General features: G+C 52.1%; 1 protein-coding gene across 1 annotated transcript; it reads right to left on the bottom strand.

The window, feature by feature from the left end:
* On the bottom strand, positions 1-23,886 carry GPR26 (G protein-coupled receptor 26). The gene is made up of 3 exons (XM_005566673.5): positions 22,935-23,886; positions 14,927-15,040; positions 1-1,521 (listed from the first exon to the last, which is right to left on the bottom strand). The coding sequence occupies exons 1-3, from the start codon at positions 23,600-23,602 to the stop codon at positions 1,290-1,292; spliced, it is 1,014 nt and encodes a 337-aa protein (XP_005566730.2). The 5' UTR covers positions 23,603-23,886; the 3' UTR covers positions 1-1,289.
* Positions 23,887-24,979: the final 1,093 nt, after the last annotated feature.

The raw sequence follows: 24,979 nt of genomic DNA, 5'->3' as shown, positions 1-24,979 counted from the left end.
TGGCTCTCCTTGGTTTTTATTAGATCAAGTCAGGACTGCTAACAGATTGGCATATGTATTATAGGTGCAGTATTCCATAAAAATTTCACTGTCTTTAATCGCTTGAACCCGGAAGGCAGAGGTTGTGGTGAGCCGAGATTGCACCATTGCACTCCAGCCTGGGCAACGAGAGTGAAACTCCCATCTCGGAAAAAAAAGAAATTCACTGTCTCATCATTAGCACAGGGCAATTTCTTGATAACCTTGAACAGCCTGTACTTTCTGTTAATAGGTTTACAGAAACTAAGGAAATGGAGGTGCCAGGACAATGGAACCCAGTGACTTAAAATCAAGGCAAAAATCCCTGCTCAGGTCAGTTCTTGCCCATCCATCTCCCAGGACATGCCAGACAAGATACATAAGACAAAGTGAAACACTTCCTGTAAATTCAGGTCACAAACGGGGAGCGGGGGACTAACCAGCCACCTTCCTCCTGCCTTTACTGAGCTCCAACAATTGGGACTTGTAAATCAGAAAAAGGTGACCTCCCAGTCAAACCTGAAAGAACCTAATACATGTAGGACCAGCCTATTTAAACCATTTTCATGCTGAGATTGTCGCACACACAAACATTCGCTTTTGGGGGAAAGAGAGGACAAAAGTGGAATCCAATTGACCATTTCTAAGACAACTGGTCAGCAGCAATTGGGCAGCCACTAGTTGTGAAACATTTTCCCTCAGGCACAGAGCCCAAGAGTCCCAGCTGGGCACAATGTCGTTAGTACCAGCTGAATAATATTTGGGTTGAAGCAGCCGTCACTACCCTGTGGAGACGAGGTGCCACGTTAGATCTGGGCCAAATGACCACTGCCAGCCTCCCTTTCAGCATGGCTGAAATGTCCCCTGGAGACTGTCACTTTTCTTCAGCATGGAGTAGCGCCCAGTGGTCAGCAGGCAGGTGGACACCGTGCTCCCCACCTACCATCAGCTGTCTGCATCCTTGACAGTGACAGAACTGAGTGTCATCCCCCAGGGAGCCTCAGGTGAGTCCAGGAGCTCAAAGGAGCTTCTTAGAAAGAAAGGCCAGCACACGGCCCACAGTCATCCTTTGGTGACAAATAGTGAGTGTCCAATGTCTGCCCTTGAGGAACCAGGAAGCAGGCTCTGGAGCCCCTACAAGCCAGGGAACCAGGATCACTGGGTGTGCCAGGGACTGGTGGCTGGTGGTGTCCACCCAGGGGCCCCCACGCCCTCCCTCCCTTCTTCTCACCGCTGCCTCATTCTAAACTCTTCAGCAGGAGCGTGGTCCTTCACTCAGACACCGGCAGAATGTTCTGGCTGTGAGAGTCGCCCGTGAGGCCGGAGGAGTGGATGGAGCGTCTGTGCAGGAGCCTGTTCAGAATCTCCTTGCAGCTTTTGCGGTACTGGTGTCGCAGTAAGGAGTACACAAAGGGGTCGGACGCGGCCTTGCTGTAGGCCAAGCACTTGGACAGCACCCCCCAGTGGGAGCCGATGGGCACGGTGGAGAAGAGCTCCACTAGCCTGCAGAGAGACAGGGAAGCTGTTAATGAGGACACAGCTAGGCACCGCCTGGAGTGGCCATGGACCAGGCCTGTCTGTGCCCTGTGGACCACAATTTCCCAGCCCAACCCTCAATTTATCTGAGACTGCCTCTTCAAATAACAATGATAACAGTTTACACCAATAACGATGATGATAGTGAACATTTTCCAGGCTGTATTTTATTCTACACACTGTGCTAAGCACTTTCCATAGGTGATTTTGCTGAGCCCTGGGAGATATGACCATCTCTGTTTTACATGCAAAGAAACAGATGTCCCAGAAGGTTAAATATTTTGCCCAAGGTCACATGGCCAGTAATTGTAAAGACAGGATTTAAACCCAGGTCTGTCTGACTCTGAAATCCAAGCTGCAGCGAGAACCCAGCTATTAGCTAATAGCTGGCTGTTCTGGCTTTGGCGCCAGCTCTGCTGCTGACTTGTCATGTGGCCCTGGGCACCTCTGTTCACTCCTTGGACCTGTATGTCTCATGTGAAAAACAAAAAGGTGGGACAATATCGTGTCAATGATCTTTTCACTAGAAGAGTCTGGTCCCATTGTTGGCTTCCAATCCTGGCTTTGTCTTCCTAAGGAGGTTGCATGGGAGGAAGGGCTGAGAACAATTGTGAAAACATTTTGCAAAGCTCAAAGTATGTCATGCACAGGAAACAATGCTGGCCACGAAGTCCTGTTCCCTGGGTTGGGATCCTGGTGGTCTTCGACGATAGCCGCCATCAGGGGATCCTAAAGGGACCCTCATTCTTTGGGGGAGGGGCAGGGAAAGACACAGCCCATGTATCTTGGAGTCCTCTCGGTACCATCAGACAGCTCCATGCGAGGGTGCTAATACCATGTTATGAGCTCAGGGAAAGCCATCAACAGAATTCTACCCTCCACCCAAATCAGGCCATTTACTCTCTCAAGTGTGTCCAGCACCCTTGGCCATATTTGGACATTATCCAGCATTAACATGAAATAGAAAAGACCCACAGAGCTGGGAGAGAGTCTGGAGATCACATATCACTCTCTCCACCCGTCGTCATATGAAAGAAATTGAGGCCCAGAGATGGAAAGGGATTGCCAGACATCACACAGCAAGTCAGTGGCCATGGAAGCTGCAGCACCTATACTCCCCTCTGACTGGGGGTCTAGTACCTGTATTCTACCTAGAGTGCCTGCAGATAGAAGGTGGTGGTGGCTCTCAGCTTCGGGAACTGCCCAGGTGAGGACCCAGGTACAGAAAGAACTGAGCTTGAGCTGGAACTCAGTGCTGCTATCTTCAGTTGTTTATGCTTAAGCCTTCTTTGGGCTGTAGAGCTGGCAAAGAGGAGGAGGAGGAAGCTTGTGGACCACGATCCTCCACAGAAATGCCCCTTTCTGGAACAGGCTCTCAAGGAGTCCACTCTGAGGCCCCTCTAGTTGGCATTCTATTTTCAGCACCGTCTACCTTTGCCCTCTGACCCTGTGGGGGACTGTGACTATGTCTCCTCTCATATGCTTGGGAGCCTGAATGGGGAAATGGAGCTGTGAACATTTAGGAAATCTATACTTTTAAGAAATCTATTTTGAGAAGTGATGAATTCAAAGGGACAAAAAAAAAAAAACCCTGAATTTAGAATTCACACCTAATAATAATAATGAAATAGCTGAATGCCAACACATTGTTGCTATGCGGTGCCAAATTGCTTTTCCAAAATGTCTATAGTTTTTTATACATTTGCTAAATTCAGGCTTAGCATTTTGGCTCTCCCAAAAGGATTTACTAACAGAACCAGATATCATCAAACCGTCCAGCAAGATCGAAACTGTTATTTGCAGGCTCTGTAGATTTCACAGAATAAAATCATTCAGGACAATCTAAAATTTCACCATTTAGATAATAAAGAGGTAAAATCTATTGCATTTGCTTCTCAGAGATTTCATGGCAAGTCTGAGCTCTCCACCTGGCTCAAATATCATAATTCCCAGTTGAATGTCTCCTCTGGGCCAAGCACTTGTGTGTACAATCCCTAACTGTACAATTATCCAGCAGAATGAGAATCATTATTCCCATTTTACAGGTGAGGAAATCGAGGCTCAGAGAGGTGAGCAGCAAGTCAGGGTCTCCTGCATGGGAAGCCCAGCTCCATCTACCTGCAGTCCAAGTCCTGGCTAGTGGCCATGCCAAGATGTGAATCTCAGCATTGCAGACATGACAAAGGAAGCTCTGGGGTCCCTTCTGGCTCCAAGAACCCCTTTTCCATGAGGTCACTATATGCTGTCTGGAACTTTTGTCCCTTGCCCCTCCTCACTGTGCACAATGACAATTTCTGCTTTGAAAAGTCAATGTCTGGCCTTTGTCAGGGCCTCCAAGCAAAGAGATGCTTTGGCTGAATACAGGCCTGGACGCTGCTGCCAGTGGCCACTGGCGGGGGGTAGCTGGAATGCCCCCTCCAGGCTCGGCTGTGGCTGGCTGAGCTGCTTTCTCATGGCCCCATGCAGGTGGCTCCCTGTGCCTGCCGTGGCTGGCTGCTGGCTATGATCCACACTAGCTCCGACAGCCCCCAGCTCCTTTTGTTGATGAGAAGAGGCAAGGGTTTCCATATTGCCACAACGACTTCTTTCTAATTCCAGATCTGGGCAGGCTTCTGGATAAGCACCAGATCCCTTCCAGATGACCTTTTAGAGAGGGATTATTCAGCCCATGTTTTCCTGCCAGATCTAGCTCTGCTCACCCCTTCCTGGTGCCCTTCCCCCCAGGAAAGGGGCGTTATGATTCTGACCAGTCACATGTCACTAGTGGGCAGGGTCACAGTATGCTAAAGGGAGCCTCTCCTCCTCCATGTGGTCAGATTGTTTAATGCCTTTCCCTCTCCCTCCTTCCCCTCCGCAGTCAAAGTGAGTGGATGGTCTCAGGACGGGACGTGGGAGGGAGGCAGCTCGCCGAGCAGAAGTCTCTAGTGTAAGGCCCTGTCTCCTGATTAGTTCTGGCCGAGAGTCCCGCAGTGAGGGGTTATTGGGCTCAGGTGTTGACAGAGCAGGACTTGGCTTCCTTTTGTCATGGCCCCTCTTACGGGTTGAATTGCGTCTCCCCCCAAAATTCACATGTTGAAGTCCTAACCCCTAGTGTCGGAATGTGATCTTATTTAGAAATAAGATTGTTTCAGATACAAATCAGGTCATGATGGAGTAAGGCGGGCCCCTAATTCTGTACTATTGGTGTTCCCGTAAAGGCAGAAACTTGGACAGAGACGCACATGCAGGGTGAGCGCCATGTGAACACGAAGGCGGAGATCAGGGTGAGACATCTGCTAGCCAAGGAACCCAAAGATGGTCAGCAAACCACCAGGAGCTCAGGGAATGGGTGGAGTGAGCTCTTCTTCTTCACAGCCCTCGGAAGGAACCAACACCTTGATGTTGGACTTCGGGCCTCAGGAACTGTGAGAGGTCTTTCTGTGTTAGAGCCGCTCGGTTTGTGGTACTCTGTTACGGCAGCCCTAGCAAACCAAGACGCCCCCTGAAGAACCCCATGGGGAGCAGGGGAGGCTGTGTGGTTGTGTGGTTGTTCTGGGGACCCCTGGCTATAACAGCATCAACCAGCCCCGCCCCACTCCTAGAGCCCATGTATGCCAAGGTCAACCCTGGAGATCTGACAAAGATTAGCAGCCCCAGGAGCAGGGTGCTGCCCCTTGCCACCCACGAGAAGGCAGGACCTTTCCCCACAATCGTCATTGCCTGCCACCTCCCCCGACCTTCCACTGAGCAATAGATGACTTTCCATATGCTCTCTGGAGCATGAGGCTCCATTCAGGGGGAAGCATTCATGCTTCTGTGCTCAAAAGGCACACGTGCCTGCCCTGACCCAGCTCCCCGGGAAAATCCCCTGGGGTGAGGTCCACACCCTTGGTCAGCAGATCAGGCAAGGGGAGGGGACGGAGCTGGAAAAGGGCCGGGATCCCCTCTTCTAAGCACATCAGGGGATTCTGACACAGGAGCCCAGCCCCTATATAAGCCGGGGTGTGTAGGTTTGGAGAGGATAGAAAGCACTGCGGGGCACAGAGCTTGTTGATGAAAAGGAAGCAGAGCACAGAGATGTGTGTTTTTCTGACTTAGGGTGACACACAGAGCAGATACCCACAGATCTTGCCAGACCCCGAAACCCTGTGTGCCTGCACCCCTATGTTCTGATAGCTGTCTAGGGAAATATCCCATGGAGCCATGCCTCCTCTCTCAGTAATAACCCCCTCTGATGTGGGTCACTGGCACGTCTAAGCTGGCTGCCACAGTCCAGTAACAAACCCCTCTGATGTGGGTCACTGGCGCATCTGAGCTGGCTGCCACAGTCCAGGGCTGATGGAGACAAGAAGCTGCCCATCCTTGCTCCTCATCCATGGGGACCTCACACTCCCACCCAGCAGCTTAGGCAGTCTTTGTCCCGGGAGGGAGGAGGGAGGCATGTCTGCCAGAACTCCAAGGCCTTCTCTGAGCCTCTGGAGAGACCAGTGTCCTGATCTTGCTTCACAGTGGGAATCCCCAAGGGAAGCAAGTTCCAAAGTGAGAACAGGACCAGTAACCCCTGTAGCCCCTGACCCAGCACCTCCTGTGGGCCCCCAGGGGCTCTGTGTCTCCTTAACTGCTTCACAGAGACCATCTCAGGACCCCAATATCACTCTCTCTATGGTACAGAAGATGGAACCAAGGCAGAGAAGTGTCAAAGCTACATAGCCTGAACATGCAGGAACCAGGATTTGAAACGGGAAGGCGGGTGCCGGCAACCACGTGCCTTCCTGGTGCCAGGCTGCCCCACCGGCCTCCTTGACTCAGGTTCCTGTTCCTCAGTGTGATCAAGCCCTTGTACTTTCAAATCCTGAATTTACAGTGACAAATTAGCACCCTCTATTTACACCTTCTATGCCACCATCATCTCTCCTCTCTTCTCTCTTCCTCTTTCTCTCTCTCACTCACACACATACATAAATGCAAATGCACACACACACACATCCACATAAACACATGCACACACATACATACATACACATGTGTACACACACACACACACACACACACACATTGTATACTGAATGCAATACAACATGGGCCACAGAACATTCCCTGGACAACCAGCCCGGTGTCTTCCTAAGACTTCTGGAGAACTCAGCTTGCATATTTGAAGACCTGCATATTTGAAGTAATAAGCTGATGCTTTAAATTTTCATGAGACAGAATGGAGAAGTCATTTTATTAATAAAATATCAATCTTCGGGAATCCCCTACATATGAGACCCCTCTCCCATCTACACGTTTTCCTGACTTTGAAAAGCCACAATAATGGTGCTGTCAGATTTTCAAGTGCCTCAAAGCCTGATTCCAATAATATATGACAACCACAATTATTTGTAAGCGTAGATCGCTGCGGAGAGCATAGCCTTACAAATGCTTCTAGACATGTGGATTTTAATTCAGAAAATATGTCATTTGAGCTTTTGGATGAGAACCTGTTGTGGATCTGCAGACCCTGCTCAAAGACTCTGGGAAAAGTCCTCTGTGACCTACGGCTTTGAGGACACAGAACAGTGTGACTGTGACTTGGAGGTGTCAGACTTCTATTAAGAGTGAAGGTGCAGCTTTGCAAATATGTTTCCTACTGTGGCCTTGTGTGCCCCAGTACGCAAGTGCAGGCAGCTCTTTGGCTGGTAGAGTTGGATGTCCTGTCTTTCTAAGATGCCAACTGCATTCGCCAGTGGCTCTGGCTACTAGCGCTGATGGTCTCTTGGGAACTCCAGCTACACAAACTGCTGTCAGTGAGATGGGAGATTGGGGATGACTGCAGGAGAACCTACCAATTTTGCTAGAGAAACTCAATGCCTGCTTCACTCACAGGAGCTTGGAGGCCATCTGAGTTCATGCCATGGTACTTACGCGTGGGCCTACTGGAAATTGGGCCGAAAACATACACATGTGGCTTCTCTGTGTTTCCAGTGCCTGCCCCAGTCTTTGGAGTTGTGGCATGGCCTAAAGGCTGAGTTATAGCCAATTGGCCTGACACTGACCTTTAACTCTTGGCTCGGTCACTCACTACCCATATGTCCTTGAGAAACTCATCTCAGCTCTCTGAACTTCTGTGAGACTAGGATTCTAGCACTTACCTTGTTAGAGCTGTCCCAGATGCAGCAAGGTATGCGCTGATAGCCCCAGGTGCTTGGCAGGTGTTCGCTAAGTGACAGGTATGGTTATAAAGACTTCAAGCTCTCCAATAGAAAGCTTGATAACCTATAGGAACACTTGAATGGTTCTTTTAAACACTTGACCCAAGAATTATGCTTTCCTATCTGAGAAAGTTAACAGGCAAATGTGAATAGATAGGGTACAAAGAGAAGGGAATCCCCTGCCCAGCCAGTGGGATCTTCTCCATCAACTCAAAGCGGTGGCAGATGTTACAGCAGAATCCTCCTCTCTTCCTCAATATCCTGGCCTCCCAGCTCCCAGCATTTCCAGCCACCATCTGACGTCAACCTATGCTCTTGACACATCTCCATTTATAAGGTACAAGGCAGGTGGAAGCAGCAAGGCTGACTGCCTAGATACAGTCACTGGGGAGTTGTGGGGAATATTAGTTTCTGTGCTGACAGCTCAATGAAGGGTGTATATGACACATGAACAACTTGGTTTCAATCATCTCAGAAACTGCAGCATTCCACTTCTGAGTGGGTCATGCCTCAACGTGTCTGCCCACACACCTGGGGGAGGAAAGTAGGAACCTCTGCTTCTACTGAGAGGAGAAGCAGAGTGGTGCATTGTGAGGGGCTGGGCACAGGCGCTGGTTTCAGGCAGACCCACACTAGAACTGAGGCCGAGTCACTTGATGGAATTGGGGAAGGCTGGAACCTGACTGAGCCTCAGTTTCCTCATCTATAAAATGGGAATGTTAGCGCCAGGCACGGTGGCTCATGCCTGTAATCCCAGCACTTTGGGAGGCCAAGGCAGGTGGATTACCTGAGGTCAGGAATTCAAGACCAGCCTGACCAACATGGTGAAACCTCCTCTCTACTAAAAATACCAAAATTAGCCCAGACTGATGGTACATGCCTGCAGTTCCAGCTACTCGGGAGGCTGAGGCAGGAGAATCACTTGAACCAGGGAGGTGGAGGTTGCAGTGAGCCGAGATCGCACCATTGCACCCTAGCCTGGGCAACAAAGTGAGACTCTGTCTCAAACAAACAAACAAACAAACAAACAAACCAAGAGAATGTTAACTAGGTGCAGAGGGTATCAGGACAGCTCTGCTACAGCTTCAGGTACAAAGTGAGGACTTACAGGATTAAAAATGAAGGGACTTTCCTGAATTAGTTAAGGAGATAGAGCTTGTCCTTACTTTTCCTTTCTGAATTCCCCAGGATCAGCCTGTCACTGCCTCAGTGGGTTTTGATGTTTATTTCTATGGACAGTGAGGAGGCAGAGAACAATGAGGAGGTGCTGCATGCAAGGGAGACATCCTTCCGCCCAGGGGGCCCTGGAGCTGCCCAGTGGCATCTGCAGATGGGCTCACGCTGCCCGGTTCCCCGAGTCTCTCCAGCTAAATGACCCGTGCAGTGTCTTTCCTCTCTGAGCCTTGGTGCCCCCATTTGCAGAGTGGAGCTCACATAGTTCACCCAGTCCATTTCTTGGGGGCACTTTAGGGCCCAGGAGAATAACATCTGAGCAAACTGTAGAGTGCTGTGGAAGGCACAGCCACGTCAGATCCAGCTGAACCTGTTGCAGTAATACACTTCTTAGCTCAAACAAGCTCCACCCCAGGGCTGCCTCCTGGTCCCCATTCATCCTATCTAAGCCAGGAGCCCCCTGTCTCAGGAATCTGACCTAGAACAGGGTTCACACCTCCCACATCTTCTGTGTTGCCTATTTAGTGCTGGGGCTGCAGCTGAGCTCAATGCCCCTGAGCCGCCACCACCGAGCACCTGGCAGGTTGGAGGGATGCAGCTCAGGCGGCTGTTCTCAAGAGAGCCTAGGCTGGGCATGGTGGCTCATGCCTGTAATCTCAGCACTTTGGGAGGCCAAGGTGGGTGGATCACTTGAGGTTGGGCGTTCAAGATCAGCCTAACCAACATGGAGAAACCCAGCCTCTACTAAAAATACAAAATTAGCTGGGCGTGGTGGCACATGCCTGTAATTCCAGCTACTAGGGAGGTTCAGGTGGGAGAATGGCTTGAACCCAGGAGGCGCAGGTTGCGATGAGTCAAGATTGCACCATTGCACTCCAGCCTGGGCAACAAGAGTGAAACTCCATCTCAAAAAAAATAAAAAATAAAGAAGAGAGAGAGCCTGTAGGAAGTGACTCCCTCCATATGGAGCTCCAGAACCGTCCAGCCATCCAGGACCTGTCCTTGGCTGTTTCCCCAGGCTTCTGCCTGCCCCAGGGCCGCAGTCCACGATTGCAGCTGCAGTGCAGTGGGCTGATGGGAGTCTAGGAGTATGACTCACTCAGCAAGCCTTGGAAGATCTGACTTGGGAGTGGGTAGAGGATCTTGGGGAAGGGGTTTAGGAGCACTCCCTGCATGCCATGAGCTTTAATGCCACAGCCACAGACCTACACAAGAAAGGAGGGGACAGCTGGGTCTGCACAGACTCCCCAGAGGCCTCTGAGAGCCTGAAGGACGGGTAGAGAGCCCAATGAGGTTGGAAGTCCACTTCCACTGCCGACTAGATGCGTAGCTCCGGGCAATTATTCCAACACTCCCTGACCCCAGTCCTCACTTACTCCAGCAGTAAAATGGGTTGGGATGCAATAGACATGGCTGTCAGCACACTGGCCATTAGAATCATCGGAGGCGCCTTAAAGTCACCCATGCTCAGCCCCACACCGAGGGAGTTTAACTGAACTGGTTCAGTGTGAGGTCCAGATATGAGTTTGGATGTAAAGCTCTCCAGGCAATTCTAAGGTAAAGCCAAGCTGGCAAACCCAAGAAAAACTTCAAGCATGCATGCCTCTCCCAGCCATTCCTAGCACTTTCCTGCTAATCCTAGCCTGGCTTCAGAACTGCTTTCAACACAGTGCTCTGCTGGTCACCAGCAGTGGGTTCAAGTTGGTCTCCATGGTGCAACCAGCTCACCCTCCCTGCATGAGATGATAGCTTAGGGGATCCTTTGCTTCCAAAACCCATGGCTCTTGGTTCTCCACAAGGACTCATTTTCTATAAGAAGTTAAATCCTCAACTACATTTCAGAGGTGTGTCTTCAGCTTCTTCTGAGACCGGTCATCTCTATACTTGGAAATCATCTTGAAAAGAACAGCAGAAAAATAAAAAATTGTGACTGGAAATGTCAGTGATCCAGATTCCAGCATGGATGATAAGTTCACACTGTGCTGAATGCTTTGCAGGATGATCTTGCTTATTCCTTACCATTGATTGGCTTCTCCTCACAAGCAATGTGTTTCTCAACCCTGACTCAAAGGAAGATGGAAGAGTTTGCATCAGGCTCCCTGGAGGTGGCTGTGAGATTAATCCTGTCCCCTCTGCACCCTGCCCAGCCTGGCAGTCCATATCCTGGCAGGGGAAGTAGAGCTCTGATGGGGTCCTGGCTGCGCCCATGCACAGCTGGGGTTCAGATGGCCCCTGGTGCAGTGAATATAAATTCACAGAAGCCCATCTGATGTGCCTGGGGGGGACTTCCGGTCACCCTAAAGACTAAGCATCTGGTTGGACATTGTGGAAGTCATGTAGGGGTAGAGGGATTGGCAAGGTCAGGCGGCTCCAAGAGGGGTGTGATTGCAGGAGGACCCACCAGGAGGCTCTATTTGCCTTGCACTCCTCTCCCTGCTGCCTTGTTTCAGGGTCTGATGTCTCCTCCCTTCAGTCCTCCTGACCCCAAGGAGAAAGACACTGATTTGACTGCTCAGGAAACATTCCCAGATAAACCCTGACTTTGAGCAGGGCCCTGATGGGAGAGAAAGGTGGAGGAGGAAGTTCTGTGCATCCTCTTAGAGTGGATGACATGGAGGTCCTGGCCACTGAAGGATCATATGAGCAGCTCAAGGTCTAGGAGGAGGGGGGTGGGGAGCAGGGCACCGGCACACCTCGCACCCCAGACGTCCCTGACCACAGGCCAGCAAGGGCCAACAGAGAGAGAAGGCAGGCACGGGTGTCACCTGAAATGTTCTGCTAGTGAATAGAAACAGGTGCAATTAATTTTAATTACATGTTTTATTTAACTTTATCATTTCACTATGAATTCTATATAAAATTACGAGTTATTATTTTAAATGTTTTTTCAGAGAAAGAGGTCTCACTATGTTGCCCCAACTGGTTTCAAACTCCTGGCCTCAAGTAATCCTCCTACCTTGGCCTCCCAAAGCCCTGGGATGACAGATGTCAGCTGTTGAACCTGGCCAAAAATGTATTAATTTCATGTATAGAGTGTGTCATGCTAAGTCTCAGAGCTCATGTGTTTTTAAACCTATAGCATATCTATTTGGACAGGCCATGTTTCAAGTGCCCTGTAGCCACCTGTTGCTGGTGGCCCCCGTGCTGCATAGCACAGCTCTAGACCTGGCTCGTGCTGTCCCTTCTCCCTGGACAGTCGCCCTGAACAGCCAGGCCCACTTCACAAGGCTTGTCCGTGAAGCCCCAGCCGTGAGAGCTCATTTCTGCCCCAGAACCTGTGGAGCTTGGGCCTTTCGCATGACACGGTGCTCCATCTGGGTTAGAGGACTACAAGGTCAATGTCCCCAAGAGAGGGGAACTCCTGGGGTCATACCAACCCATGCCTCCGCTGCAGGGATTCCTGTATGCTCCGCAAAAAAGGTGCTCTAGAGACGCACCGAACTGGAATGTGGGTGTGTGTGCTCATTTTAGGGGGTGTTCTTAGGATGGCTCCTCCACACACAAGAGAAAGCCAAGGCAAGAGCAGCCAGGGTGGTGGCCTGGCGGGGTTTTGCCAGAGACATATTTTGTACTCATGAGGTTTCCTGGGCATTGCTTCTTTCCCAGGTAAGTTGCTGCTCATCTCCATGGAGGATGAACTGTTCTGTGAATGTTTTTAAAACCCGAGATGCATCAAATCCATTTGGAGGGAGCATATTGAGTTGTAATCTATCATCCATTTTACTGAAACATTACTTCCTGGGCACTGTGAGAGAGAACCCGGCTGTAATTTTTTTTTTTTTAATGGAGAATGTTGTTGGGAAAGGAAATTAAGCTGGAGAAAAGTCCAATAGTTTGAAGTTGGAGCCGTGTCACCTATCCTCTGAGGGTTCCCATTTACCTCATTAACCCACGGCTGCCCGTCCTCTGTGACCTAAGAGGAGGGGATCTGTGTGCCCTCCCTGTCTGATGCACCTTCCCTCACTGGATCAAATCCCCTCTTGCTGCAGCAGCCAGTCCGGGGCAGGGGCACCGTGGATGGTGCTGTAAGTGCCAGAAGGAAGGAGAGTGAAGACCACAGATATCCTCAGCAGGCATGTGCCGCATGTTCATGGTCCCTGTCCTTAGATCCTCACAACACTGCACTCTCTTCTGGAGGCCCAAAGAGGCCACATCACTGGCCCAAAGTCACACAGCAGGATGTGGGGGAGCTGGGGTTTGGGCTCTGGGAAGGCACACTCCAGAGTCATGCTGCTAAGTCTTCTCCTATGCCTCCCTTGGGGAGCAACAGAAATCCTTTCTCCTCTGTTGCCATGCCTAGGCTTTGTGTCTTGTGGAAATCCCTGAATGATGTAAGCTCTGGCTTCCTGGCTGGATGTGGTGGGTCTAGACTAGTGGTTCTCAACCAGGGGTGATTCTGGTCTCCAGGGAGCATTTGGTGATGTCTGAAGACATTTTTAGTTATCAAAATTTAGAGGGACCTGGGGAGGTACCCCTGCCTCACTAGGAGGTGCTACTGGCATCCAGTGGGTAGAGGTCAGGGATGCTGCTGAACACCCCATGATGCCCAGGACAGCCATGGCATCAAAGAAGTATCTGGCATAGAATGTCAGTGGTGCTGAGGTCTAGTGAACAGTTCTAGAAAGAAGAACCAATAGTTCTGCTCCGGTCAGACCCATCCAGAGACCTGCAGACAGGTCTTGGCCCCACGTTCTAAGCGAGACACAGGCTAACTAGATCTCCCCTAGAGAAAGCAGCCACAGGAGACAGGGGAAGGCGCCACAGAGTTGTCTATCTGGGGAAAAGAAGAGGGGAGCTGGTCTCAGGAAGTCAGGCCCAGTGTCTGCAATCCACAGAGGTTCCTGGGAGTAGAGGACAGCCTCCTGGATGGCAGAAAGAAGAACTGGGAGCAGCAGCAGAGGCCAGAGCAAATCATGCTTCAGCTCAGTGTAAGGACAAATGGGAGGAAACAGGGGCGAACTGTCCACAGGGCCCCCTCTTCACTGGGGCGTGCAAGATGCTGAATGATGGTGAGGCATGGGGGACCCCGTGTGGTTCCTGCAACTGAGGATGCTGGGGGCTGCTGGCAGCTGGGATCTGTTCTTTTCCTGGGTCTCTCTCTCTCTCTCTCTCTTTCCCTCTCTCTTTCACACACACACACACACACACACACACACACACACACACACACACCCTGCACAGATTCTGCTTCCCAGATTCAATGAAAGCTTCCATATCCACCTTCTAATAACCATCAAAGTTCCTTTTCTATTGTCAACTTCTCATCTAGTTAACCCTCTTTAGATGCAAAGTTGTGGAGTTTTTATTTTCCCTCCAGTGCACAAAACTGATTGGGTAATACATATTTTCCTTCTTTCTGGCTAACACATATGGGGAGTGCTGCAGCTAGAGCAAGCTGGCTTGAGAGACGCACAGCCCAAGGCTAGTGTATTGAAACCTTGGCTGGCTCGAGGATCTGGAGATCTGGGAGAGTACACGAAAAGCCTCACAGCACCTGGCCTAACAGTGGAAGAGCCCCTGAGCCATAGGACAGGTATGCCCACCTGGCTGGAAACAGAGCATGCTACCTGCTCCTTGTGCAGGTGGCAGGTGACCTTGCTGTTGACCTGGGTGTTTGGGCTGGGGATGCCTGGGGGTTGGGCTGTCTTGCATTCAGTGGCAGTGAATCAGGATGTGGGGAGCTGGGGTTTGGGGAAGATGATGCTTCCCTCCGTCTTCTCTCACCTTCTCCTCTTTAGGGCCTCCTGGGGGTTGGAAGCCTGGGATAAAGGGTTTAATTATGTGATTTAGAAATCGAGTGGGAGAGAGTCTTTCACACCCTTTGGGTTCTGAGTTGAATCCAAAAGAATTCGAGGGTGGAGAGGAAAAGCGTGCAGCCTCCTGTTCACTAAATCTGGCAAGTTCACTCTTGTACCTCATAACACACCCTGCAGAAGAACATGTGACCAAGAGAGGCTGCCACTGCTAAAGGCCACTGGGCCCTGCCTTGCTCTTCAAAGTCCCACCACACACCTGCCAATCAGGCTTACCTGGTGATCACATAGGGTGCGAAGCACACAAGGAAGGTCCCTATGAAGGTGCTGATCTTCTTGGTGGCTCGCTGTCGCCTCCGCTTCTGCTCCTCCAGACAGCGTTCCCGCACACTGTAGGTGAGAGAGGAGAGAAGGTGAACTACAGGGCACCCTTGCTAGGTCAGGATGAGGCACTATTTACTAACACAGGCAGCAGTCTCTCGTGTGAGAACTTGACTATGGAGTCAGAAAGACCCAGGGTCAATTCTTGGCTGTAGATATTTTGGGCAAGCAGTATGACATTGCTAAGCCTCAAGGTCCTCGTGTGTAAAATAATAATATGCATCATATATTTTAGTGTATTACACATAATGTAATAAGATGCTACAAGAGGCTGCTTTGAGAATTAAATGCATAAAGCACAGAGACGCATGGAATGCATTCCATGTGTAAAGCACACAAAGCCACCGGCACAGTGCCCAGGTCAGTACAAAGAAACATTAAACATTACCGCTTATTATTGCTGATATCATTCACTGACCATCTGCTATGGGCTGGCTCCAGAGTGCCCCACTCTCTAAGTAGTATCTCGAATTATTGTCTTTACCACAATCAAATCCTGGCAGATATGTTTTATCTGCAAGGCAACTTTTTACCTCCCCTCGTTTACAGTGAAAACCATGAGCTTGGCTAGGCGCGGTGGCTCACACCTGTAATTCCAGCACTTTGGGAGGCCGAGGCCGGTGGATCACCTGAGGTCAGGAGTTCGAGACCAGCCTGGCCAACACGGTGAAACCTCGTCTCTACCAAAAATACAAAAATCAGCAGGGCGTGGTGGTGGGCTCCTGTAATCCCAGCTACTTGGGAGGCTGAGACAGGGGAATTACTTGAACCCAGGAGGCAGAAGTTGCAGTGAGCTGAGACTGTGTCATTGCACTTCAGCCTGGGCAAGAACAGCAAAAGTTTGTCGAAGAAGAAGAAGAAGAAGAAGAAGAAGAAGAAGAAGAAGAAGAAGAAGAAGAAGAAGAAGAAGAAGAAGAAGAAGAAGAAGAGGAAGAAGAAGAAGAAGAAGAAGAAGAGGAGGAGGAGGAGGAGGAGGGGGGAGGAGGAGGAAGAGGAGGAGGAGGAGGGAGGAGGAGGAGGAGGAGGAGAGGGAGGAGGAGGGAAGAAGAAGAGGAGAAGGAGGGAAGAAGAAGAAGAAGAGGAGGAGGAGGAGAAGAAGAAGAAGAAGGAGGAGGAGGAGGAGGAAGAAGAGGAGGAAGAGAAGAAGGAGGAGGAGGAGGAGGAAGAGGAAGAAGAACAAGAAAGAAGGAAGAAGAAGAAGGAGGAGGAGGAGGAGGAGAAAGCATGAGCTCTGTGAGGCCAAATGATTTGCTTACGTGGAGGCAGGATTTGAACCCATGTGCGTGACTCAAATCTTTTTCACCTGGGGCAGCCTGGACTCCAGTCATACAGTTTGTGGCATGAGGCTTCCTTTCCTCCACGTCTTCAACCTTACTTCTTCCATCCACAGCCTCACCTCTGCCTGGAGCTACAGACACCACATGATGGGGTCATTGAAGGAGGAGTCATTTGGTTCCTCCAGGGACCAAGCTTGAAGAATCTAAGACACTCCCAAGTCCCCAAGGAATCAGGGACATAGCTTCAAAGATGGAATTAAGAGCCACCTATGCCTCTAACTGTAACCCTGTTTCTGCTCCACTCTGCTGTGGTACCTTTCCAGAGGATCAAAAATGAACAGGAAAGAAGACTGTGGACACAGTTGCCCAGGAAGTGAAGATAACAGCAGTGCCAGGCCTGAGTTGCAGTGGTCTGGCTCCAAAAATAGGCCAGTCTGTTCAAAAAATGCAAGCAGTGGAGAGAATATTCATGAGCCAGGTTCATGTACATCGCTAATGCCAGGGCAGCCTTCCCTGCCTGCCAGGAGACTTATGATTTTGATACTTAATCAAAACTCCTCTTAACTATATTTCCTATCACAGATGGACAATTTCATATTAGTTTAGACTGAAGCCTCCTAAAATTCTTCAAAGACTTTTTCCCCCTGACTTCTGCATTTCCAGGAATTTAAAGAGTTAAGAACCGGAGTCGGGCTTTGTATAAACAGATTTTGTCCTGGCTGAAAATGTATTACTCACGACTAATATTACTAATTAATTTCTAGAAATTAATATTAATTAACCCACATTTCTTGAGTCTATAATATGTGTGCCATACTAGAAACAGTGATGGGAGATTATTCATTTATTTAAAACTCACAACATGTATGTGAGTGAGGGATTGATATCATCACGGTCCCCATTTTTCAGATGAGAAGATATAAACCACAGAAGAGTTAAGTAACTGGCCCAAGATCATACAGTTGGAAAATGGTGGCTGTAGGGTGACCAATTGTTCCAGTTGATCTGGTACTGTTCCTGAACAGTTTGCAGGAGACTATCCAAGTTTTTAAAGGGAAAGGCCTAGATCTGAGAATCCCTCCTCCACCTCAGGCAAACCAGGATGGTTGGTCACTCTAGGTGATGGCAGGACCTGAACCCAGACCTTCTGACTCTGGGGCCATGTGCACCACCTCCAAAACCACAGAGCTCCCCCACTGCAGAAGTTCTCTTCCTGCCCCATGCATTAGACAGAAACAGCTGTAACCAGAAACTGTGTCAAAGGTGTAGTAAGAATGAATCAAGAGTCAGGAGGTCTGAGGCGGAGATCTGATGCTCGTGCTGGCTCTGTGACCCTCTCTGGGCCTCCAGGGACCTGGTGGACATGGTTTCCTAACCTTAATGACACTGGGCCTGCCGTGGAGCACAAAGGGTGTCTATACAGTGGGTACTGTGCCTGGGGCTCACATCCACATGGGCCTGGTCATGCCTCTGCTCTGGGACAGACCAGCTAGATCCCACAGATGGGATGAAAGGTCAGCTCATCCACGCACCCCAGATCACAGATGGGGAAACTGAGGCTCAAAAGAGAGAGTGATTTGTCCACTCAGGGAGTGCAGTTCATGTGGGGCTAGCACCCAGTCACTGATTCCTAGTCCAGTGCTCCTAGTCGGGAGCCACATCACTCCTTTCCTGAAATCTTTTGAAAGAAAATGATAAATCCATCTCCTCTGTTTGGGGCTCTCCTGCTTTCCAGGTGAGAACAGGGAGGTGGCAAGAGGTGAGCAAGGCAGAGCAGCCCCCAGGCTCTGAGGGAAACATCACGGCCCTCTTGCTTCTTATTATGATTATTATTTAAGCACAGTATGAGAACAGCTCATCCGCTCCCAGAACAACATCACTTTGCACTTGCTGTCATTTTTTTCCCCCTCCATAGCTTTGCAAAACTGAGCTCCTTGAAATCTTGCAGCCCTGTGAGCTGTTATTTTACTTATCTTCAGATGAGAACACTGAGGACTGGGAAGTTTACAACATGCCCAAGTTTACACAGCAAGTTCAGGACAGAGGCAGGCCTCCTCCCAGGTCTCCTGAGTGGTTCTGGGTTGACTCCCTGAGACCCCACTGCCTGCCATAGAATCACTGAGAGGTGGGCATTCTCAAACATCCCAGGGCCTGGTGGTGATACCCGGGGTCCTCAGACCTGCAGGCGGGATCTGTGGTGCAGAGGGTGTGAGACTCAAAGCTCTCCCAAGGCAACCCAGTCAGGTACATTCAGCCAGAGTGCGAGCATGTGTGTCGGTGTGGCTGAGTGGGGGAGGGGGAAGGTCCCGAGGCTGTGACACAACAGTTTCCTTGAGACCAAAGGAGACAGGCCCTCCAGCATTGTGACATGTGAGGTTGAAGAGATGTTCCCCAGTGGCTCCAGTCCTAGGGCAGAGGGGATGGCACCATTCAGGAATATCTGAAAAGTCAATCAACGAGGTGATCTCAGCTAAAACCTTCCATCCACAGACACCTCCCTGCTCTCCACAAGAGGCCTGGGTCCTGAAAGATCCCTAGACCACTGGAGTCCAGGTAGAGCCCACGCTCTGAGTATTTGGGGAGTGACTCAGATTGGTTTTTCTGGCTTTTAAGGCAAGGGAACAAGCTGACTAACGGAGGGCAAGAGCCCTGAGTTTGGGGTCAGGACACCGGCATAAGCAGTCTGGCCCTCAAATCCAGCAAGAGGGACCCCTGCCCTGGGCCCTGCACATTAAGAGTCCCACATCCCTCCCCATATGATAAAGAGTTCATAGGGGTAAGTGGATGTGCCTACTCACAGCCCCCACCTTCTATTTCAAACCAAGCTCTAAATGCCTAAGACATGGAATTCTTTGCCCAAATGCCCTCATCCTGCCTGCAAGATGTGTGTGGGCATCTCCCCTGGTCCCATCCTCCTGAGGGTAGACTGTGCCACCTGTGTGCCCAGCTAGACGCCTGAGAGGTGGTATTTGTGAGCAACACACGTGCATGGAATGTGGGTGTGCAACCTGCAATGTGCACCTGTGCAAGGGAGGCCCCTGGTGGTACTGGGTAGAGCTGGGGTGGTAGGCAAGACAGGTGGGCCAGCTCGGCTCTCCCAGCACATATGAGGCTGATCCCCAAGGAGCCTGAGAATTCTAAACGTGAAACCAGCCTTGCCGGTCATTATAAAGGTATATTCACCAAGGTAGGAGGGCAGAACACGTTTCATGTAACAGTTTGTAAGCTTAATGTAGAACGTCTATATGCACAGCTGGTGAGCCTCCATTTGCACTATTTGCTCCATCCATAACTCTTAGGGACAGACCTGATTGTGAGTCTTAGCTTGAGACACTTTCTAGATTTGTTGAATTAGGAGAGTGCTTCTCTTCTCCTTGAAAATTGGGTCTCTCATTTTCTCATCTATAAAGTCTAGGGTACAGTGTAGTTTCTGTCTGCTGAGCCACAATTCTGACACCCTCTAGAGTCAGCTACTCAGCCAACATCTGCAGACTTTGCTCACAGGACACGGAGGACATGCTGGGGGACCCAGCAGAGCCTGGGGGAGCCTCACAGGAAGCTCCAGTTAGGTTTGGCACTGCTTCCCTTTTGAGACCTCATCATCAACATTCTGTTTCTGTTAAATCACTAAGCCAAGCCAGTGAGTCAGGGAAAAGCAAGGTCCCTGCAACCACGCCCTGGGGCCCACCTGCTCCGCCATGTTTGGGAGCACCAGGGAGAGGGGCTGCCTCTAACTAGTCCCCAGCTGTGGTATGGGAGAAGTGAATGCTGCTCATTCAGGTGGAGCACCAGGTGTCTAACAAACATTAGAAACTCCAAACTTCTTCAGAAATGTAACTGAAGAAATCAACACAGAAAGGCAGGAGTAGGGAATGCTTCCCAGGGCCAGGGTCCCAGACTGAATTAAGAAGAGAGGGTCCTGGGTATTTTGGAGGTGGTTGAAGCAAAGGGGTGAGGACTGCTCCTTATCATACCAAACATCCTGCAGGTAGAGCGGACACCACCAGGGAGCTTCCTGACAAAGACAAACGCCACCCTGGGTCCTCAAAACAGATCCTTTGTAATTAAGTCCCAGGAGGCTATCAGTGTGGAGGCTGACACAACTTCCAGTGAACAAAGACTCCAGCTTCTGCCCTGGCTGTCCAGAGGGAGAAGCCGGCTCCCGCTGCCCAAGACCAGCACTCCCAGGTCCTATAGGCTCTCAGCACGGAATGGCCCCAGGAGGCTTACTGCCTGAGACTGGTGGTGCCCGGGGCAGCCACTGAGCCAGCTCTGTACTTGCTCATTTGTAGGGAGGAAGAGTTTAGTGCTGCCAAGATAGAAGCTGGTGGACTGGCTGTCAGGGTCTCTTGCGGACTGACTGTCCCCTCCTGTGTTGTCCCTTCCACATGCTTGGTGGAGATCAGCCCCTCAGAGAAGGACAAGTTGTCTTCACTGAAGGGGCAGTGCTATCAGGTCCGCCACTATTCCATGACCTCAGGGAGCATTAGACCGGGGGGCCTGTTCGCACTGGCCGATGGCAACCCCGGCTCCAGAAGTCTTTCCTCTCTCCAACAAGACTGGGCTTGGAGGGTCCCGGGGCGCTGGGAGCAGGGGCTCCTCAAAGCGGCCTGGGGCTAAGAAGAGATCAGGGTCCTCCCAGAGGAGTGGAGGGGAGATCAAAGGGGAGCAGAGTAGCTGCCTCCACTCCTGAGACCCCAGGACTCTCTCTGCAGTGTCTGGCCTGGCATCAGCCAGGGGGATTTGCAGGAGTGGAGCTGGCCCTACATCCCAAATAGGCTGAACAGGAACCACGGCCCCTCCTCTTCTGGAAGTTGGAGGAAGAGTGGGAATGCAGTTTGTACTGCTCTAAATAAGAACTGGTTGCACTCCCAGCCCAACCCTCCTCCGCTGTTAGACTCATGGTGAGAGGGCCCGCTCTAGGAGTCTTCAGTCTCGGGAGTTAAATGACATTGCCCTACATCTTCTAAGAGCAGTCCCAGCCCAAGTGCTAAGGATGCACCCTCTAAGGAAGACCCTCTCAGCCCCAAGTCATGGAAAGGGCAATAGCTCTGCAATCGTGGCTGCAAATATTTCCTTGAAGGACACTGAACCATGCAGAGACATGTGCTGTGAGAGCCAGTGTATGTCTTTGTGGCAGAATGCACGCATGCCACTCTTGTAAACCTGTGTACACATGGCCAGCTGTCTGGTACATATACAGTTTATGTGTGAACACATGAGATTGTGTGTGGAGCTCCCACATTTACATGTCCTGGTATCTATGAGCTCTCAGTCACTCACATGTACATTCTGTTCCTGAATCTGTGGGGATTCTGTGGCTGGACGATTGGTCCAGTGTGCAATCAGGAATGGCTGTGCTCAAGGGGACAATGAACACATGCACACTTGCCCTTCAATGTGCCAGCACCGTGAAGGTCAAGGACTGCTTGTTACTGCTCTCATGCAGGAAATACTCAGAATGCTCAGCCTGATACCTCCAGTCTGTCCCCTTTAATCTTGGTGTGGAACATATCCAACAGAGGATACAGCTTCCTCTGCCCCGAGGTTCCCCTGGGTTCCCAGGTTCTCTCATATGGAGGGCCCTTGCTGGCCCTGTCAGAGCTCTCTGCCTGCCTCACCTGCCATACCATCTGGACCCCAGCACCCCCTTATCTAGGGTCCCAAGACACAGAGGGGGAGCCTTCCTTCCCCTGGGACAACAGGATGTAAAATAGCAGTCTAGACGCTGCCAGCTGTTTCCCTCCTCGATTTCCTATTCTCCTGGGGAAAGCCGAGGTGAGCTCAGGACAGCGCAGCTAAGAGTTCCCTCCTTCTCTCTCTGACAGACTCCTGCGGATGGCAGGGGTTGCCAGAGGGTACCCATGCTTGCCCAGCTCCATCTGCCCTCCTGAGAGCAGCAGCCAATGTGAGGACAGAGGTAGGGGCAGATTCATCCCCAGGAGCCTTGGGGTAACACTCCTTCTGCAGGAGCCTCTAGGCACCAAGTCCGGCAGACACTGGACAGTGCTCTCCGGGGAGGGCAGGAAGAGCCCCCGCCCCACCCCTCAGGGCCCACCACAGGGAAGGATGCAGCTCGAGTCCATCAGAATTCACACACACACACACACACACACACACACACACACACACACACACACAGAGTCGGGAGACAGAGGCGGCGCCACACACCCGAGAAGGGAAAGACTCAGAGAAGCGACACACTTGGGTCTGAAGAGCTCTTAAGGAGCTCCCTAAGCCTCGAGGCTGCCCTCTCAGGACCAGAATCAAACACTTTGAAGGTCTTTAACGGGAACAAAGACCACGGACTTCCCATGTGCCATTTAAAGTGAAAGCTACAAACACAGAAAATGAGCATGAAGAAGCCCAACAGAGTTCTGACTGTGATTCTTACCCTGATGCTTCGAAAAACGATGTATAGATGGGCTTACCCACGTTTTTTGTGGCCCTGGTTTGCTGATACCCTAAGCACCTCCTTAAGCCCCACAGCTGGGCCGCTCTCCCCACCCTCGTGTTCTCAGAAGAAACAGAGGCTGAGTGGAAAAGAGCCCCTGGGGCTAGGGACCTCCCACTCCCACCAAGATACCGCGCGGCTGTTCCCAGAGCCCTAGCGGGGCACGGCTCACCTGGGGTGCAGGTCCACGAGCAGCACGAGCGTCTGCATGGTGATCACGTCGATGCGCTTGCAATGGAAGCGGGCCACCTTGAGCACCTTGAGGTACGTGCAGCAGAGCACGACGAAGGAGAGCAGGAAGCTGAGAGCGTGGAAGGCGCCAGTGAAGACGGCGAAGCGCAGGCGCTCGTCCGGCCGCCGGCTGCACAGCGTGCACGAGGCGTACAGCTGGTGGAAGCCGAGCCAGGACAGGGCGAGCGCGGTGGCTGGGAAGGTGAGCGCGTGCAGCCACGTGTAGGCCACCATGAGCGCCGCGTCGCGGAGGCGCATCTTGGCCCGGTAGCTCAGCGGGAAGACCACGGCCACCCAGCGGTCGATGCTGAGTGCGGCCATGCTGAGCATGGAGTTGGCCGCCAGGAAGGTGTCGAGGAAGGCAGCCAGGCGGCACAGGCGGTCGCCTGCTGGCTGCCGCTGCGCCACGACGCCGGCCAGAGTGAGCGGCATGTTGACCACGGTGCACAGCAGGTTCCCGCACGTGAGGTTCAGGGTGAAGAGCGCCGGCGCCTGGCGGCGGATGTCCGCGCTGTGCAGCAGGCAGAGCAGCACCAGCGCGTTGGACAGCAGCGAGACGCCCATCGTGCCCACCAGCAGCCCCACCAGGCCCGCGTCCCACGAGTTCATGGTGCGCGCCCCCAGCCGGCGCTCAGGGCCCGCAACCCGGCGCCGCCATAGCGCAGCCCGCGGCCGGCTCAGCCCCTCGGCGCCGCCGCCGCCGCCCGGCGACCCCCGGCCCCAGCCGCCATGGCTCCCCGGAGGGCGAGCGGCCACCCTGGAGCCTCGGGCAGCCTCCCGGGCAGGCGTCTGGGCGCGCAGCCACCCCGGAGCCCCGCGCCGCCTCCCGGGCAGGCACCTGGCGCGCAGCAGTGAACCCCGGCCCCCCTCGCTGCACCTCTGGGCCAGCGACTGAGCGCGCGGCCGAAGCCGAAGCCTTTAGTGCCCCGGGATCCTGGGTTGCAGGCACCTGCGCCCCCGCTCCGCCTCTGCCTCTGCTTCCTCCCGCTCTCACCCCATCCCCGCGAGCTCTGTCTCCGTTCCGCTCCGCGCACCCTCCCGCTCTCTTGCTTTCTCTCTTCCTCCCTCTCTGCTCTCTCACTCGCGCTCTCTCTCTGCTCTCCCCTCCACCTCTCTCCCTCTCCCCGCCCCACCGCGCTGTTCTCTCCGTCTGTCTCTCCCACCCCCAATTTTCTCCCCCCTCTCGTTCTTCCCCCTCCTCTTCTCTCTGTCTCTGGAATCTGGCTGCTTCTATCACGGAAATCCCCACTGGTGCACACACAGACACACTCGCGCACACACACTAACACTTACAGGCTCGGAGGGAACCAGCCCTGAAGGCTCTGGTGCAGGGTGATTGGCTCACTGTCGCTCCCTTCCCCCATCATCCTCCATCCCCCCGTGTGTGTCAAAGACAGGCTGAGTCAAGGAAATCTCTCTGAGAAAAGGAAGGGATGCCTGGACACCTTCACGCCCCAGTGCCACCTGTCCCCGCCTGCATGCCATCCTGTCAGACCTTGACATGAGTGTCCCAGCCTGCCTGTCCCAAGAACAGCTGCTACACGACTGGGGTTACTCGATTCACAGTACCTTCTTCCCCTCGCCCTACAGCCAGAGCTTCCACTGTATCCTGAGCCTGCTGCAGGGACCCCGAGGCTCTCTGTAACATCCCTTGGGCATCTCTCCAGCCGGGAGAGGCCTTTATCTGACCCTGACTGCTCCCACCTGGGCATGCCAGGCTGTCCACAACCAGCCTAGATAGCAGCCCTGGTGTGGTGGATACTGTGCTGTCCTGCTCCCAGTTCCAGCAGCTGCCTTCTGCAGCCCTGAAGCCACACACCCATCTGCCCTGAGACTGGTGAGGCAGCACATTCTAGTTTATGAGGGACCTGCCTGACGTAACGTGCCAGAACTCTTCAGAAAATGGGGAGGGTGCCAGCTGGCAGGCCTGGTCCAGGCCACAGAGACCCTGGACACAGGGTACCCCTGCCTATCCTCAGGAAAATG

Source organism: Macaca fascicularis, chromosome 9 (genome assembly GCF_037993035.2).
Source record: "Macaca fascicularis isolate 582-1 chromosome 9, T2T-MFA8v1.1".
NCBI classification, from domain to species: domain Eukaryota; kingdom Metazoa; phylum Chordata; class Mammalia; order Primates; family Cercopithecidae; genus Macaca; species Macaca fascicularis.
This window is presented reverse-complemented; position numbering and strand designations above follow the sequence as displayed.